Consider the following 19,996-nt stretch of genomic DNA (forward strand, 5'->3'; position numbering starts at 1 on the left):
ACTAAGTGTTGAGAAATAAAATGGTATTTTGTGTACTTAAAACAAGGAACTTCAGAAACACTGTCCTCTGGGAATGCTGCTTCTCCTCTCAATTGAGTAAATATGGTAGAACCATTAGGAGTTCCTTAATCTAAGCCAGAGGTTACAGAGTTAGAGATTACTTTATTCTCTTACCCTTAGTGAAAGTTCTATGGAATTAAAAAGAGCTGCCTAAGATTATTTCAAGGAGTGCAAAAATTTCATGCAGTTAGATACTAGGAGCAGGCTTCTAGATGGAAGATATAATTGCAGTTCAGAGTGCCTGCTCTGTGTCAAGGGACAACCTCTGATTTGCTTATAGGGTTTATCTTTTTTTTTCTTTTTAAATTTCTTTAAAATCTTCTTTACTGTGAAATATAATTTGTCTTTTATCAACATACCAAAAGATTTGGTAACGCACCCCTTCCCTCCTGGTAAATGTATTTTAATAGGACCTCATTTATACTGTGCTTAGGTCTCATTTCATTTTAGTTAAGCATGGCATTGAATACCTTCTTCATTCTTTATAATCCACTTTTAGTATATCTTTCCATGTCATAAGATGTTGTGGACAGTACTAAAAGAAGTGAAGAAGGTTTCTGCCATTATGTATGTGCTCTGGAATATAGAATGAGTTGTATTAGTTCAAACTCATGTTATCATCTAGTTTAGAATTCACTCTGAAAATGTGACAGACTAATTGAAGAAAGAAAACATGAACAAATGAAATAAAATTTATAAGATGGTGATATTAATATATGCCATCATTATGCAAGAAAGTACAAAATGATGACATATATTAATAGAATGTATATAAATGAGAAAAAGTAACAAAATATAAGATTAGTATTGTGTTAGATGATTTTTTAGAGAATAGAAGAAGCCTGTTTGAAACCTGGAATCAGATAAACTTGGATTATATATCAGACAAATGACTTGTCAAAGTTAATATATCAATCTGCTCTGGCAAAGGGAAGTTTGGATATATATCGCCTTTGCCATTTAAATCTTTTGGGGAGAGAGGTAGGATAAAAATTATAAATAAATAGTGAAAACAAAGACCATTCAAATCCTAGAAACTTTATGGAATTCTGACTTGCAAACTTATAAATGTTGAATAAGAAATCCATCTAAGTAAATATTTACTTGACAATCTTCTCTATACCTACTATACATTATTGATTTATCTCTTCCTTGAATATCATTGAAAGAATTATTTATATCCTGTATTGATTTTGCAATAGACTGAAATATATTCCTTTTTCTTAAAGGTGAAAAAAAAAAAATCCCCATTGTTTATTGAAAAACCTGTTCTGTATCTTTTCACCCTAGCTCTGGAACATTTTTCTTGGCAGAAGCATTTGAGATTATTTAGTCTAGCACCATCCTTAGGTTCCTAAGAGACAGAGCATAAGGATCACTATAATCAAATATAGTCTTTATTCTTAGTAATAACTTCCTCAGTACCCTACCATCTTCCCATTCTGGTGGACTAGGCTGGTAATCCCAGAAGGAAACCTGAATATTGTATCTAAACTCTCCCTGTTAAGATTGGAACATATTCTACTGAGCTGTTACTCTAACTCCTTTCATCTGTACTCTACCTTGGCCCTTTTACGTCATCAGAATCAAAATACATGCCAAAAAACAAGAACTCAAAATCCAAATGAAAGAGGAAAAATAAGGAAAATACTCTTAAAGGCTCAAAAGCCTTATCTAAAGATCCTCAAAATATAAAATCCTCCCTGTCCATCTAATAGCTTGCCTAGGTCTTTGAAATCCTTTAACTTCCTCAACCAAAAGTCTCACCTGTAATCTTACGATATTTATCCATGGGAAAAGAAAGTACATTTGGTTCTCTTTTGCCCTAAAATGAGATTTTATTGTGCCTTCTCCATTTTTTTTTTTTTTTCTATCCAATTGCCCAAATTCACATTCTGATTACTCCATCTACGGGTGACCTAGGACAAGTTACTCAGCCTCTCTAAGCCTCGGTTTCCTTTATGTAAAAAAGAAAGATAATATTTCTTACCTCATAGAACTTTTGTGAGAATTAAATTAGATGATACATGCAAAAGCAAAATATCTAGCACGTAAGTGCTGAATGAATGTTAGCTATATTCTCTAATGATACCTCTGTATTCCTTTTTTTTTTTTAATCCTTTATCATGTATCTTGATGCCTAATAGAACCCTTCATTGAGGAAGGTGGAATAAGTGCAGATGATGTTGGAGCAAATGTCAGATTTCTATTTGTTACTGACATCAGGAGAGATACATACAAGTTTATCTGGGCTAGCTGGAATAAATCAACTATAGCTTGAACAAACACTTTAGTTACAGATGGCTGTAACAACTTCAGGAGCCAAATAATTGTTCCTCTTCTACCCTTCTTTTTCAAATTGATTTATTCCACATCTTAAAGATGGAGGAATCATCAGTTTCTTGTTCCTCCTTTCACAGTAGAATATGGGTGATATAGGAAAGTGATACCCTAAATCCCACTAGGCATTAAAGATTTTTCTTTTATATATATCTTATTGTATTAATAGTAATTCTCTGCTTTGCTTTTCTAGCTAGAATCTTAACTGATTCTATTTTATTGTATATCTGAACTTCATTACATTTTTTTCAATCTCTCGCAAGTCTGTTTTTTTCATACTCTTCATAATTCTTGCCTATCTAGTCCTACCCCCCTTCTAGTGGCATATTCCTTTTCCTCCATTAACTAAATATTTTATAAGTAGCAAGCTTACTTAGCTAAACATTAATTAATTCAAAGAACCAGAAAATTAGATTTTTATTTGATTAGGCCCAGGTGATCAACAACACAACCTTTTGTCAGTTAAAGAACAGCAATGTCATCAAAGTAAATCAATATTTTAATAAATTATTATCTAATATTTTTAGCAAATGTAAGTTTGTATATTTGTACTGATGTCTATGACAGTCTTGTGTACAGTGCAGAAACACTATAACTTTGAACGAATATGTACTTGAAGTGGTTTTGATTCTCTTTATTGATGAAGTGTTTCAATAACTAGGACCGGTGATGGATGAGTAGGCATTCAGTGTGTTGAATGAAAAAAAGAAAAGGCATTATAAATGTTTAATGATATTTTGTCAACCTTTGTAAAATGTTGTGTAACTGACAGTTTTGTAATTAAAATAATTATTTGTAAAAATTTATAAAGGAACTTTTAAAATAATTGTTAATCATACTGGAATTCTAGAATTTAAGAATTTTAGTGCTGTATTTTCTAAGCTTCACATTGTCAGTTATGAAATAAAGAGGAATTGTTACAGTATTGACACTGTTTTCATTATTTTAGGTATTATTTTAGTACATGACTTAACAAATAAGAAATCATCCCAAAACTTATATCGTTGGTCATTGGAAGCGCTCAACAGGGATTTGGTGCCAACTGGAGTCTTGGTAACAAATGGGTAAGCCCATATCACATCACAATTGGTTCTGAATATTAGAGCAATCATGGGAGTGTACCCTCCAAAACATTTTGTAAGGTGTTTGACTCACTAATACTTTCCTTCCAGTCTGAAGATTGTCTTTCCCTTAAAAGTATCTTTTGCAAAGCAAAAGTTTTTCATTTTGTTGAAGTCTAATTTGTCATTTTTTTTCTTTTATGGATTGTACTTTTGGTGTCATGTCTAAGAAACTCTTTGTCTAACCACAGATCATGAAAAGTCTATCCTATGTTTCTTCTAGAAGTTTTATAGTTTTAGATTTACATCTAGGTCTGGGATCCAATTTGATTTCATTTTTTTGTATAAGTTAGGAAGTTTAGGTCAAAGTTGACTTTTACATATAGATGTCCAATTGCCCCAACACCATTTGTTGAAAAGACTTATCCATTCTCTTATTGAATTGCTTTTGCTCTTTTGCCAAAAATGAATTGGCCGTGTTTATGTGGGTTTGTTTCTTGATTCTATCTTCTGTTCCATTGAAACATCTAACACTTCTCTAATACTACATGGTCTTGATTATTGTAGCTTTGTAGTAAGTCTTAAAATTAGGTAGTACAATTTCTCCATCTTTATTCTTTTTCAAAATTGCTTAGGTATTCTAGTTAAGTTCCTTTCCTTATAAATTTGAGAATCAGCTTGTCTATGTCAGTTTTAAAACTTGTGCTGCAGCTTTGATTGGAATTGTATTAAATCTATAGATCAAATTGGGGAGGATTGGTATCTTTATACTCTTTTAAGTCTTCCAATCCATGAGCACAGTCTGTCTCTACATTTTTTTAGATTTCCTTTATCAGCATTTTGTAGCTTTTAGTATATAGATTCTCTGCATGTTTTGTTAGGTTTAAATTTAACTAATATATTTAAAGCTATTGTTAAGTGTATTTTTTTTTAATTCAGTTTCAAATTGTATATTGCTTGTCTAAAGAAACAATTGATTTTGAGCATTGACCTTGTATCCCAATACCTTGCTACCTCATTTATTAGTTCTAGTTGTTTTTTTGTAGAATCCTTGGGATTTTCTAAAAAATATAAAAGGTTTTATTTTCTTCTTTCTAATCTATATGCCTGTCATTTCTTTTTTCTTGACTTATTGCACTGGCTATGAATTTTCCAGTATTATGCTAAATACAGGCAGTGACAGTAGTCATTTGTTTCCTATTCCTGAATTTAGGGGGAAAGCATTCAGTCTTCTCATTATTAAGTACAGCGTTAGCTATAAATTTGTTGTAGATACCTTTACCAGGTTGAAAACCTTTCTTTTTATTCCTCATTTGCTGAGAGTTTTATCATAAGTGAATATTGAATTTTGTTGAAATCTTTTTCTGTATCAATTGGTAACATTCATGTGGATTTCTTCTTTAGATTGCTAATATGGTGGACTAGATTTATTTGAAAATACTGAACCAGTTTTGCATTATACGATCATAGTGCATTATTCATTTTATATTTTGCTGGAAGACTTTGTGTATTAATTTGTGTTATGTCTACTTTGAATGTTTGTTAGGATTCAGCAGTGAGTCCTTCTGGGCCTAGACATTACTTTTTCAGAAGTTTTTAACTACAAATTTAAATATCTCCAATTATTACAGAACTATTCAAGTTATTTGTTTCATCTTGGATAAGTTTTGGTAGTTTGTGGTTTTCAAGAAATTGCACTATTTCTTCTAAGTTGTTGAATTTATTAGCATAGAGTTATTTGTAGTATTTGCATCTTGTTGATATCTGCACAGTTTGTAGTGATATTCCTTTTTCATTCCCAATATTGGTAATTTATACCTTCTCTCTGTCTTTGTCAGTCTTGATATTTTTTTGTGAATTTTATTAATCTCTTCAAAGAACCAGCTTTTGGTTTCATCTTTTTCATTAATTTTTCTATTATTTTTCTTTATACAATGTCATTGGTTTCCAGTCTTATCTTTTTTGGTTTTTTTCTTTTTGCTTTGGGTTTATTTTGCTCTCTGTAGTTTCTTAAGGTGGAACCTTAGATTATTGATTTGAGACCTTTTTAGTGCTATAAATTTCCCTCTAAACACTGCTTTAGTTGCATCCCCGAAATTTTGATATGTTTTAATTTCATATCATTCACTTCAAAATATTTTCTAATATCATTTGAGACCTCTCCATGAATTATTTAGAAATATGTTGTTTAGGGAAGCGGACTTGACCCAATGGATAGGGCATCTGTCTACCATATGGGAGGTCTGCATTTCAAACCCCAGGCCTCCTTGACCCGTGTAGAGCTGGCCTATGCACACTGCTGATGCTCTCAAGAAGTGCCGTGCCACACATGGGTGTCCCCCGTGTAGGGGAGCCCCACACACAAGGAGTGCGCCCCATAAGAAGAGCCGCCCAGGGCGAAAGAAAGGGCAGCCTGCCCAAGAATGGTGCTGCACACACAGAGAGCTGACACAACAAGATGACACAACAAGAAGAAACACAGATTCCCGGTGCCACTGATAAGGATAGAAGTGGTCACAGAAGAACACACAGTGAATGGACACAGAGAACAGACAACTGGGGGGGAGTGGAAGGGGAGAGAAATAAATTAAAAATCTTAAAAAAAAAAAAAAAGAAATATGTTGTTTAATTTTCAAGTCTAAGAACATACTTTGTGTGATTTCAGTTATTTTACATTTGTTCAAGTTTGTTTTATGACAAGAATGTGGTCTTAGTGTGCACTTGAAAAGGATATCTGTTCTGTTTTTGAGTAGAATGTATAAATGTGAATAAGATCCATTTGATTGATGGTTTTATTCATTTCTTCTTTATTCTTGTAAATTTTCTGTTTATTATGGAGAGGAGTGTTAAAAGTCTCCAACTATAACATGTGTATGTCTGTTTCTCCATTCAGTCAGTTTTGCTTTATTTTGAAGATTTATTAATCTGTGGTTAATAAATTAATTCTTGATTAATTGGCCCTTTTTCTTTTTGTAATGTCACTCTTTATCCCTTTCAGTTTTCTTTGTTATGAAGTCTACTTTTTCCTGTAATAATATAGGTGTTCCACCTTTTCTGTTCAGTAGTGTTTGCATATATGTTTTTCCATTGTTTTACCTTTTTTTAAACTTCTTTTTTCATTTGTATTTTAAACCTTTTTATTGGATGTATACACACACACAACCCAGTTTCCCATTTTAACCTTATTCAAATGTACAATTCAGTGATATCTATTATATTCACAATATTGTGCTACTATCACCATTGTCTGTCACTCAAACTTTTTCATCCCCTCAGACAGAAACTCTGTACCCCTTAAGCAGTATATCCCTATTCCCCTCAACCTCAGCCCCTGGTAACCTGTAATCTATCTGTTAATTTGCTTCTTCTGGGATTTCATTTCAGCAAGACCATAAAATATTTGTTTTTTAGTTATATAGGTTAATTCACTGAACATGTCTTGTAGGTTCTTCCATGTTGTCACATATATCAGAACTTTTTTTTTTAATAGCTAAAAAATACTCCACTTTACATATATACTACATTTTGTTTAGCCATTTATTAGTTGAAGGACTTTGGGTTACTTCTGCATTTTAGTATTGTATATAATGCTGCTCTGAACATTGGTGTACAAATATTTGTTCAAAGTCCCTGCTTTCAGTTCTTTTGGATATATACAAAGAAGTGGGATTGCTGGGTCATATGGTAATTATGTGCTCAATTTTCTGAAGAACTGCCAAACTGAATTCCACAGTGGCTACACCATTTTATCTTCCCACCAGCAGTGCACTGGAGTACCAATTTGTCCTCATCTTTGTCACCACTTATTTTCTAGTTTTTTAATAATAGCCACGTAGACAAGGTGAAGTGATAGATTATTGTGGTTTTGATTTCCACTTCCCTGTCAAAATGCCAGCAGCTTTTTTTTATAGACATACATAAAAACTTATCCTTAACTTGATAGGGAATTGCAAGGGGCCTCAAATAGCCAAATCATTACTAGAAAAAGAACAAAGTTGAAGGTCTCACACTCCCTGATTTCAAAACTTATTCCAGAGCCACAGTAATCAGTGTGTCACTGGCATGAAAATAGGCATATTGCCCTATGGAATAGAATTGAGAGTTCAAAAATAAACCTGTACATCCATGGCCAAGTGATTTTTTGTCAAGGATGCCAAATACATTAATACACTATTAATAATGCTTAGAATGGTCTCTTCAACAAATGGTGCTGGAAAAACTGAATTTCCATGTGTAAAAGAACGAATTTGAACCCCTACCTTACACCATATACAAACATGAATTCTAAATGGATCAAAGATCTAAACATAAGAGCTAAAACCATGAAACTCTTAGAAGATAATATAGGGACAGATCTTTATGACCTTTGATTTGTCAGTGATTTCTTAGATATGACTCCAAAAGCACAAGCAACAAAATAAAAAAGATTTGCCTTCATCAAAAAAACTTTTACATCAAGGATGTCATCAAGAAAGCAAAAAGACAACCTACAGAATGGGAGAAAATAGTTTGTAACAGTATATCTGATAAGCATTTAATATCCATATCACAACAACAAAAAGACATAAACCAATTAAAAAATGGGTAAGGGACTTGAAGAGTCATTTTTCCGAAGAAGATATCCAGATGGCCAATGGGCACATAAAAAGATACTCAAAGTCATTGCTTATCCTTTTACTTTTAGCCTACCTATATTATACTTGAAGTGAGTTTCTCATAAACACATATAGTTGGATCACATTTTTTTATTCCATTCTAAATATCTCCATCTTTTAATTGGCTTATTTAGACCATTTATTGTAATTATTCAAATGTTTGGTCTTAAAGCTAGCATTTTATTATTTTTTAATTTGTTTCCTCTAATTTTTGTTCTTTTTTACCCTTACCTGCCTTCTTTTTTAATTATAGTTTTTTATTTTTCTCTAAAGATACATAGATTACATAAATGTTACATAAAAACAGGGGATTCCCATATGTCCCACTCCCAACTTCTCCCACATTTTCCCACATTAACAACATCCTTCATTAGTGTGGCTCATTTGTTACAATTGGTGAACACATTTTGGAACATTGCCACTAAGTGTGGATTATAGTTTACATTGTAGTTTACACTCTCTCCTGCACAATTTTGTAAATTATGACAAGATACATAATGGCTTATATCTATCATTGTAGTGTCATTCAGAACAATTCCGAAGTCCCAAAAATGTTCCCATGTTACACCTGTTTTTCCCTCTCCCCTCACAACCTCCAGTGGCCACTGCCTCCACATCAATGATAAAAGTTCTTCCATTGCTAGAATCACAGTAACTCTATACTAAAATACCAGGAAGTCCATCATTCATTCCCCAATTCTGAGGATTCTGGGATGGTGATGCCTACTCCACCTCTAATTGAGAGGGGGCTTAGATCCCATGGGGTAGATGAGTGGGACTATCTTGCTTGCAGTTGCAGACTCTCTGTTTCTTGGGATGGTCGTTGTCCATCATCATCATCTTTGTAGTTGTCCTGGGTGAGTCCAATGAACTGTAGAGTAGGCGTTGCAACTCTCTTGAGATTCATTACCTGCCTTCTTTTCATTAAATGAATATTTCTAAGTATTCTGTTTTAATTTATCTGTTGTGATTTTTACTGTATCACTTTGTATAATATTTTTAGTGGTTGCTATTGCGATTACAATATATATATTTAGCTTTTTACAGTCTATTATTTTAGCACTTCTACTGGAAACTTTTTCATATATGTCCCTTTACCCTCCTTTATATTATAGTTGTCTTACATATTACATCTGCATACATTGAAAACCCCATCTAATAATGTTATAAATTTTGCTCTCACCATCAAAATATATTTTAAAGAATATGGGAGAAAAATGATCAATTACATTTCCCCAGATATTCACCATTTCTCTTGGTCTTCTTTCATTCCAGATGTTTTAGGTTTCCCTCCATCATCATTTCCCTTCTTCCTAAAGAATTTACTTCAGCAATTTTTTAGAGCAGGTTTGCCGACTATACATTGTCTTAGTTTTCCTTCATCTGATAGTGTCTTTATTTCACCTTTAATCTTCAAGGACATTCTTGTTAGATATAGTATTCAAGGTTGATAGTTCCATAGGTAATGCATCATTTTTTTCTCTGCCTCTTCCAAATTTTTTTTTGTCTTAAATTTTTAGTAATTTGATTGTAATATATTTAGGCATGGAATTCTTTAGATTTATCCTTTTTGCATTTTCCTGAATTCTTGAATCTATAGGTTTGTCTTTTGTCAAACTTGGGGAATTTTCAGCCATTATTTCTTCAATTTTTTTTTTGTCAGTATTACACACTTTGTTTTTTCTTTATAGGTCTCCACTGACCTGAACATTAGACTTTTTATTCTTATTCACAGGTCCTTTTAGCCTATATTCACTTTTTTTCTTTTTCTTTCTCTTTGTTGTTGAAATTAGATCATTTCTATTGATCTGTCTTCAAGTATACTGACTCTGTAATCTCCAATCTGCTTGTAATGGTTTGAAGCTATTTGGACCCCAGAAAAATCATGTTCTTAAAGCTAATCCATTCCTGTGGTGTAAATCTACTGTGGGTCAGACATTTTGATTAGGTTACTTTATTAAGGGCCTTTTGATTAGATTACTTTAGTAAGGTTTAGCCAAATATGGGTCTTAATCCTCTTTCTGGGGTCCTTTATAAGAGAATGAAATTCAGATGAAGAGAGAGAAAGCCATGGGAGCAAGCAGCTGAAATCAGTGGACCTAGAAAAAGAAAAGCCATAGAAGCTAGAAGCTGAAAGCAACAGAAGAGAAGGGAAAGATCAGCAGACGTTACTCTTTGCCTTGCCATGTGAGAGAGGAATCCAGGATCACTGGCAGCCAGTCCTCAGGAAGAAAGCATTGCCTGATTGATGCCTTGGATTAGACATTTTCATGGTCTCAGAACTGTAAGCTTGTAAACTAATAAATCCCATTATAAAAGCCAGCCCATTTCTGGTATATTGCCTTTGGCAGCCCAGCAGACTAAAACACTGCTATTGAGTTATTGTATTTTTCAGTTCTAAAATTTCCATTTTGTTCTTCTTTTTATCTGAGACTTCTTATTTTTCCATTAGTTTAGCAACAAGAGTTTGTGATTGCTTGTGGAACCTTTCTGTATAAGCTGCTTGTAAGTCTCTGTCAGAAAATTTCCACATCTGTGCCTACTCAGCATTGACATCTGGTTATCTTTTCACATGCGAGTGAAGCTATACTTGGTTCTTCATGTGCCAAGTAATTTTAGATTCTTTCTTGCAGTTTGAATATCATGTTTTGGGACTCTGGTTCTATGCTTCCGTGGGCTGTACTTCCAAAGTAAGTTCTGTTTTCAAAGCCTTTGCAGTATCTGTTCCGCATATATGGCACCCAGTGATCAGTATGGGATGTGGGTATTTTCTCTGTTTTGTTCTGAAAGTCTTTGATATGCTGATTAGGATCATATCCACACATGTGCAGCTTCATAGACTACTATGGGTTCCCTTTCCTAAGCTCCTCCCTCTGTGTTTTCTTCCATACTTAGGGGTTTTCTGGGACATCCTTTCTCCATGCACTTATATGACTACCCACTTCCAGAGCCAAATAAAAGAAGGATAGAGAATGAACAAATAAGAGAAAACAAAAGAAATTTTAAAAAGAAAATTAAAAAATAATAATAAAAGAAGGACAGAGAGAGGGAAAAAAGCAATGGAAGTTGGCCCCACCCTCATGGGACCACAGCTTCACTAATCAGAGAGAGGGGTTTTCCTTCCTTAGAGTTTTGGCTCCTGAATGTCCCCATTGTGTTTTGGCCTTTGCCACAACTACAGTGGAATTGCTTGGAGGTAGGATATGAGAGAGTAAAGAAAAAAAAATGATAGATTTCTACTCTGTCCCTGGAATTAGGATTCCCCTTTGCTGTTCCTAGAGCCAAAAGTATAGGACTTTTCCTAGGGCTATCTCTTTCCACACCAATGTCTACTTTCAGGCTTCAAGCTGAGTTGCATCCAACACGGGTATAAGGGGGGGAGGGGGAAGTGAACTTTCAGTCAGGAGTATGGAAAAAAAAATTGTAAACTCGCTGCCTGAACAGGAGAACTTCAAATTTCAGCCTTTTTCTTAGGTCTACCCGCTACTATTAACTTTTCAGAATCTTCAAATAGCTGCTTCATATAGTCTGTCCCAGTGTTATACTTGTATTCAATGCGAGAGATAGGGTAGAGTTTGCTTACTCCATCTCACCCAGAGCAGAACCCTGTTTCCCATTTGTGACTGAAGAATGGTTTTTGAAGACTGTTGTTTCCATGTGGACATCTAATTGTTATATGAAACTGAAATACAATGTAAGTTTGAGTGCAAAAATGTAGATTCATGGAAGACCAACTGTGGGATAAACACAACTAATTTAAAATTCATATTCCAAAGCGTAGTTGGCCTTTTTAGTTTCCTGTCTCATTTCTTTCATCATCAATGTCTTCTTCAATGTGGCATTTTTTCTGTTTTCTACTAAAATTATCATTATTAAAGAAATTTATTCTTAAATTTAATAATCATAGTGTTTTCCTATCAGAAAGAAATCTGCATTGTTGTCAAAGGAATTCAAGGAAGCAGTAAAAATTTATGGATATATTTGCATTTTCATTTTGTGCAACCTCATTTGATCTTATAGATGAAGCTGCAAATAATTTTATATCCATACACAGGAATACTATTCAGTTTATAAAAAGAATCAGGAAGAACTCTATGTATTAAAATGGAGAGATCCACAGGATATGTTGTTAGGTAAAAAGTTAAGGTACAAAGAGTTTATGTAGTTTGCTTCCTGTTATATATAAGACAGGATAAATCAAATATGCATTTATATGGTGTGAAGAAATGAAGGGATAAATAAGAAACTAATAAAAATGGTTAACTATAGAAGGCCAGAGGAAATGGGTAGAGATGAGTCGGAACAAGACTTCTTAACATATACCTTTATATCAGTTTAAGTTTTGAATCATGTAAAAAAAATACTTTTTATTACAGAAAATTGCAATCATATATAAATTTAGACAGTAGTATAATGAAGCCCCATATACCTGTCACCCAGTTTCAACGATTATCAACATCGCCAATCTTGTTTCACTCATACCTCTAGCCATTCCCCACCTATCCCCACTCCCAACTTTTGATGATTATTATCTTTTACTCTGCATTCTATTGCTGTGAATTTTCTACTTTTAGACTTCTTTTTTAAGTGGCATCATACAAAATTTATCCTTATATGTCTTATTTCACTGATCATAATGTGTTCAAGTTTCTTTCATGTTGCAGCATGTCTCAGAACTTCATTTCTTCTTCTGGCCAAGTATTGTTCCAATATACGTATGTACCACATTTTGTTTATTCATTCATTTGTTGATGGAAACTTGGGTTGTTTTCACCTTTTGGCTGTTGGGAATAGTGCTGCTATAAATATTGGTGTACAAGTATCTGTTTGAGACCCTGTTTTCACTTTCACTGGGTATAAGGGAAGTAAAATGGAATTACCAGGTCATATGGTAATTCTTAATTTAACTTTTTGAGAAAGTGCTATATTTCTTTCCACAAGTGGCTGCACCATTTTACTTTCTACTAACAATACACTGGAGTTGAGTTATTCCACATCCACAACCTCTCTAATACTTGTTTTCCTTTTTTTTTTTTATAGCCATCTTTGTAAATGTGAAGTGGCATCTCATTGTGAATTTGATCTCCATTTCCCTAATGGTTAATGTTGTCATCTTTTCATATGCTTATTGGCTATAAGTATTGGCAGCCTCTTTGGAAAAATGTCTCATCAAGTCCCTTGTCCATTTTTTAATTGGTTATTTTTCTTTTTTGTTGTTGTTGTGTTGTGAAAGTTCTTTATGTATTCTAGATAGTTAGCCATTATCTGATAATGGTTTGCAACTATTTTTTTCCATTCTATAGGTTATCTTTTCAGTTTGATAATGTCCTTTGATGTAAAAAAAAGTTTTTAATTTGGATGAAGTCAAGTTTATCTTTTTTTCTTTTGTTGCTCATGCTTTTTGGTGTCATATCTATGAAATCACAATGAAAGGTCATGAAGATTTGTGTCTATATTATCTTCTTAGAGTTTCATTGCTTTAGCTCTTATGTTTAGGCCCTTGATCCATTTAGAGTTCATGTTTGTATATGGTGTGAGGTAGGGGTCCAACTTCCTTGTTTTACATGTGGTTATCCAGTTTTCCCTGTACCAATTGTTGAAGAGACTACTCTTTCCCCATTGCGTATACTTAGCACACTTGTCTAATATCATTTGGCTATAGATGTGTGGGTCTATTTCTGGACTTTGAATTCTGTTGAAATTGATTTACATACCTACTGTTTGCCAGTACCACACTGTTTTGATTACTGTAGCTTTGTAGTACAATTTGAAATCAGCATAAGTTCTCCAAATTTGTTTTCTTTTTCGGTGTTGTTCAGGCTATTCAGGGCCTCATTGAATTTGTAGATTGCCTTGGGTAATATTGCCCCCTTATATTAAGTTGTACAATCCATGAACATAAGATGACTTGCCATTTATATAGGTCTTCTTTAATTTCTTTCAGCATAGGTTTGTGATTTTCAGTTTACAAGTTTTATATCCTTGGTTAAGTTAATTGCTAGATATTTTATTCTTTTAGATGCTATTGTAAATGGAATTGTTTTCTTAATATCCTCTTTGGATTATTCATTGCTAGTGAATAGAAACACAGTTGATTTTTGCATGTTGATCATGTACGCTGAATTTTGCTGAAATCATTTATATTAGATCTAATAGTTTTTCTTGTTGAATCCTTTGGATTTTCTATAGACAAAATCATGTTATCTGCCAAGAGAGATAGCTTTCCTTCCTCCCTTCCAATTTGAATACCTTTTATGTCTTTTTCTTGACTGTTCTGGCTTGAACTTATACTACAATACTGAATAACAGTGGTGAAAGCAAGCATCCTTGTCTTGTTCCTGACATTAAAGGGATGGTTTTAACTCCTTCATCAAGTATGATGTTAGCTGTGGTTTTCCATGAATAGCCATTATAATGTTAAAAAATTCCCTTCTATTCCTAGTTCTGAGTGCTTTTATCAAGACAAGGTGCTAGATATTGTCAAATGCCTTTTCCATGTTAATTGAGATCATTCTGTGGGTTTTTTTCTTTTTTCTATTTATATAATTATTACATCAATTTTCATATGTTGAACCAATCTTGCATTCCTGGGATAAATCCCACTTGGTCATGGTGAATAATCATTTTAATATGCTGTCGAATTTGGTTTGGTGGTATTTTGTTAAGGATTTTTTCTATATTCTTAAGAGAAATTGGTCTGTAGTTTTCTTGTGATGTTTTTGCCAGGCTTTATCAGGCTTACTGCTAACCTCAAAGAATGAAGTAGAAAGTGTACCCACCTCTTGAATTCTTTAGATGGTTTTGAGAAGGATTGGTTTTAATTATTTCAGTGTTTGCCAGAATTCACCAGTGAAGCCATCTTATCCTGGACTTTTCTTTGGAGGAAGGTTTTGATTATTGATTCAATCTCTGTACTTGCTGTAGTTTTGTTGAAGTTTTCTGTTTCTTCTTGAGTCAATTTAGGTAACTTGTGTAGCTCTAGGAATTTTTCCACTTTGTTTAGATTTTCTAATTTGTTGGTGTATATTTGCTCATAGTATTCACTTAGAATCTTTTATTTCTCTCAGGTCAGTAGTGATACATTTTCACTTCTGATTTTAGTTATTTTTGTCTTTTTTTTTTTCTTAGTCTGGTTAAAGGTTTGTCAGTTTATTGATTTTTTTCAAAGAACCAACTCTGTTTTGTTGGCTCTCTCAAAATTTCCCCTATTCTCTTATTTCATTCATGTTCTCTCTAATCTTAATTATTTCCTTCTGCTAACTTTGGTTTTACTTTGCTCTTCTAATTCCATCAAATGTGAGGTTAGGTTACTAATTTGAGGTCTTTCTGTTTTTTTTAGTATAGGTGTTCATAGCTACAAATTTCCCTCTGAGCATGCCTTTGCCTTATGCTATAAATTTTTTTGTTATGTCTTTATTTTCTTTCATATCTATTCTTATTTTCTGATTTCCCTTGCCATTTATTCTTTAAGCCATTGGTTGTTTACGAGTATGCTATTTAATTTCCACACATTGGTAAATTTTCCATTTTCCATCTGTTATTGATTTCCAGCTTCACTCTGTTGTGGTCAGAGAAGTTACTTTGTATGATTTCAACATTTTTAAAATTTACTGAGACTTTTCTTGTGCTCTAATACATGATTTGTCCTGGGGGACAATCCATGTACACTAGAAAAGAAGGTGTATTATATTGTTGTTCAGTATTCTATATATGTCTGTTAGATCGAGTTGGTTTATAGTGTTGTCTCTTTCCTAGTTGATCTTCTGTCTAGATGTTTTATCAAATATTGAAAGTGGTATATTGAAATCCCCAACTATTGTTGTAGAAACATTCATTTCTTCTGTCAGTTCTATCAGTGGTTACTTCATATATTTTGGGTCCTGTTGTTAGGTGCATATGTATTTATAGTTATTATAGCTTCTTGTTGATTGACCCTTTTATCATATATAATGTCCTACTTTGTCTGATATGAGTATAGCCACCCAAGCTCTGTTTGGGTAACAATTTACAAGGAATATTTTTCTCTATCCTTTTACTTTCAAACTGATTATGTCTTTGGGTCTAAATTATAAACAGCATGTGGTTAAGTCATGATTCTTTATCCATTCTACCAATCTTTGCCTTTTGATTGGAGAGTATAATCCATTTACATTTAATGTAATTGCTGATAAGGCAGGACTTGTTTCTACCATTTGGCTAATTATATTTTGTAGGTTTTATACCTCTTTGTCACTCCTTTCCTCCATTACTGTCTTCCTTTTTCTTTGGTTGCTCTATTATAATGGCTCATTTAAGATCACTTCTATTTCTTTTTGTGTGAATTTTTAGATATTATCTTTTGGTTATGATGGATATTGCCTTTAATGTTATAAATCTATTACAATTGAGTTTATATTGATACCAACCTAACATCCATACCAATCTATTCTGTTCCTATATCTCTGTCCTCCCCTTTATGTTGTTGTTGTCACAAATTGCATATGATACATTGTGTGCCCACTAACAAGGGTTTATGCTTGTTTTTGTGTGTGTGTTTGATTTTTAAGCCATCTAAGAAGTAAAAGATAACATTACAATTGAAAAATATAATATTACTGGCATTTCTGTTTACCCATATAGTTAACTAAAGCAAGTCTTTATTTCTTCTCATACTTCACCCAATTGTCTATTGTCCTTTGTTTTCAACATAAAAGACTCCCTTCAGCATTTAGTAAGTCAAGTCTAGTGGTAATGAACTCCCTAAGCTTTTGTTTATCTGGAAATGTCTTCGTTTCTCCCTCATTTTTGAAGGACAGCTTTGCCCTATTTATTATTACTGGGACAAGTTTTTACTTTCAGCACTTTAAATATGAACTCCCACTGTCTTCTGGACCCCATGGATTCTAATGAGAAATCCCATATTAGTCTTATTAAGGATTCCTTGTATTAGACATGTTGTTTCTCTCTTGTTTTCAGGATTCTGTCTTTGTTCTGTGGCATTCAGTGGTTTGATTACATTGTGTTTGAGTATAGATCTTTTTGGGTTCTTCCTGCTTGGCTTTCATTGAGTTTCTGGGGTTTGTATATTTTCATCTTTTGTCAGTTTGGGAAGTTTTCCGCCATTATTTCTACTAAAATATTTTTTCTGTGCCTTTCCTTCTCTCTTCTCCTTCTGGGACTCTTATGATGTCTTTATTTGTATGCTTGATGGTCTGTGACAGGTTGAAATTATTTGATGAATCCCAAAAAGAAAATAATTATGTTTTTTAACTAATCCACTCCTATGGGTATGGGGCCTTTTAATTGGACTACATCAGTGAGAAATGAGCCAGCTTGGGTCTCCACCCTCTTACTGGCTCTGATATAAATGGAAACATACAGAGGAAGAAGAAATCACCATATTGATCTTGCCATGTGAGAGAGAGGACTGCAGGAAAGCAGAGAAGCCCCAGAGACTGAGAAGGTCCCAGAATCAGAAACCAACAGAACACAGAGGCATGGAAAGAAGCCCCTGACAGGCTGGGCCCACAGAGCACCTAAGGAGAGAAGCCCTGCCATATGCCTTATACTCACAGCTGAACTCAGGAAGAAAGCAGAGCACCCAAGATTGAGAGAGGAGGCCAGAAAGAGACAAGCCCTATGCCTGATTTCTCACAACTGACCTCGAAGAGCTGGGCTTTGAGAAATGGGGAGCCTGGAGGGGAAGACAGAGACCTTAACAGAGATTGCTTGCCATCTTGCTTCACCATGTGACAGCTGACTTGAGTGAAAAGGCATCTATCCTATGGTGCCTTGATTTGGATAATTCTTGGCCTCAGAACCATAAGCTTTTACCCTAAATAAAATTCCCTTTATAAAAGCCAACCCATTTCTGGTACTTTGCATCGGCAGACCTTTGGCAAACTGAGACACTATCCCACAAATTCCTCAGCCTGTATGCTTTGTTTTCCCACTCTTGTTTCTTTCTCCTCGGACTGGACAGTTTCAATTGTCTTATACTCAGGTTCTCTGATCCTTTCTTCTGCCTCCTCCAATCTGCTGTTGAACCCCTCTGTTGAATTTTTCATATTGGTTATTATACTTTTCAGCCCCAGAATTTCCATTTGATTCTTCTTTATAATTTCTCTTTATTGAAATTCTCATTCTGTCTTGCACTGTTTTCCTAATTTGCTGTAGTTCTTTGTCCAAAATTTTCTTTATTTCATTAATCTAATTTAAGAATGTTGATCTAAGATCTTTGGTTAGTAATTCCAGAAGCTGAGTTTCTTCTGGAATAGTTTCTGTCAAATTCTTTTCCTTTGACTAGGCTATACTTTCCTATCTCTTTGCATATATTGCAATTTTTTGTTAAGAACTGAATATTCTGAGTATATGTGTGGTAACTCTGGAAATCTAATTTTCCCATTCAAAAACTGAACTCTTGGCAGGCTATCACTTCATCTGGCACTAGCATAGTTGCTGTAAAAATCCGTTCCTTTTCCAGGGTTACCACCTCATTAATTCAAATCACTTTTTCAGTGCATTTATTTTTTCTAGTGGAGGGAGTAGTCTATAAAACTTTATATCCTGAGGTTTTTCATCTAAACTCTCACAACTGGATTATTTTGAAGCAAATTTTAGTATCATGTCATTTCATCCAAAAATACTTCATTGTGACTCTCTAAAGGATAAAGACTTTTTAAACATGACCAAAATAGTTACCACACCTAAAAACTTAAGAATAATTCCTTAAATATTAGATATTTTTTAATTCCCGTTATACATATTAGTTGGTTTGTTGAAAACAGTATTTAAATAAAGTCCACTCATTACATTTTTCTCTTGAATATTTCAATCTTATATTTCTTTTAATTTTATGTTCCCCTTCCTTTTTTTTGTTCCTAGCAATTTATTTTTGGAGGAAGATGGCTTGTTTGTCCTGTAGAGTTTCCTGCATTCTGGATTTTGCTAATTATATCTCTTTAATGTCTTTTAATCTTATTCCTCTGCGTCTTAATTTTTTTTAATGGTAGTAAATATAATGGTTTGAACAACTTTTTTAGTTTTTGTTTTTCCCAAAGTAATATTGTACATTTATGATTCCTGGTTATCTCTGTCCTTCTGATGTTAAGGTGTTATCAGCCTGAGCCACCCATTATAAAATTCCCCACCAGTTTTTCACCAGTCACTTAAAAAACAAACTAGGATTTTCATGATCAACTTTCAAGTTGGATGCAAGGTTTCGAAAGAAAGTGAGAAAAAAAAAAGAATGCTAAAAAGAGAATTATGAGAACAATATATGCATTAATATGCAAAAGATTGTGCATGACTATAAATGACAGAAATGTATGTGTATCAGAGGTGACTTTTTATAGAATAAATACAAAGATTTGTATGTGAGACAGAATTAGTAAGTATAGGAAATGAAACATTTCTCAAGGAAAGCACACTCTTGACTTTAGTCTATAATAAAGCAAATTTCAGTTTCTGACTATGTCTCCCAAATCAGAGCTGATATTGGTCAGAAGAATCAAAGTCCTTTAACTCAAGCTGTTATTGGCTTTGATGAATGAATAGAACGATAATATTTTTTAAGATGGAAGATTACTTAATTCAAAGTATTGTGTTCCAAGGCTGAGCAGTAGCTGAGGCTCTGTAAGATTATTGTAAAAAACATAAAGATTTAGTCACTTTGCCTCTCCTCTCCCCCATTTAGATTAGTCAAAGAGAAGAAAAGTAATATCCAAGGGAAAAAAGTTTTGTTCATCTGGGTTGTAGTGATTGTATGATGTAATATTGGTTTTCTGTCATAAGTTAGTCAAAGCCTGATTTTGCCAACGATCATAAATTGAGCTTATGATATGTCAGAAATCCAAATCTATTTTATTTCTTATATATGAATAGAATTTAAATTAATTCAAC

General features: G+C 33.5%; 1 protein-coding gene across 1 annotated transcript in view; it reads left to right on the forward strand.

The window, feature by feature from the left end:
• Positions 1-19,996, forward strand: part of RABL3 (RAB, member of RAS oncogene family like 3) — a 51,325-nt gene that overhangs the window by 20,164 nt on the left and 11,165 nt on the right. The window contains exon 4 of the mRNA XM_004480762.5: positions 3,350-3,464. Within this exon, the coding sequence (XP_004480819.1) occupies positions 3,350-3,464 (115 nt within the window). The remainder of the gene's footprint in view (positions 1-3,349; positions 3,465-19,996) is intronic.

Source organism: Dasypus novemcinctus, chromosome 4 (assembly GCF_030445035.2).
Source record: "Dasypus novemcinctus isolate mDasNov1 chromosome 4, mDasNov1.1.hap2, whole genome shotgun sequence".
Lineage (NCBI taxonomy): Eukaryota > Metazoa > Chordata > Mammalia > Cingulata > Dasypodidae > Dasypus > Dasypus novemcinctus.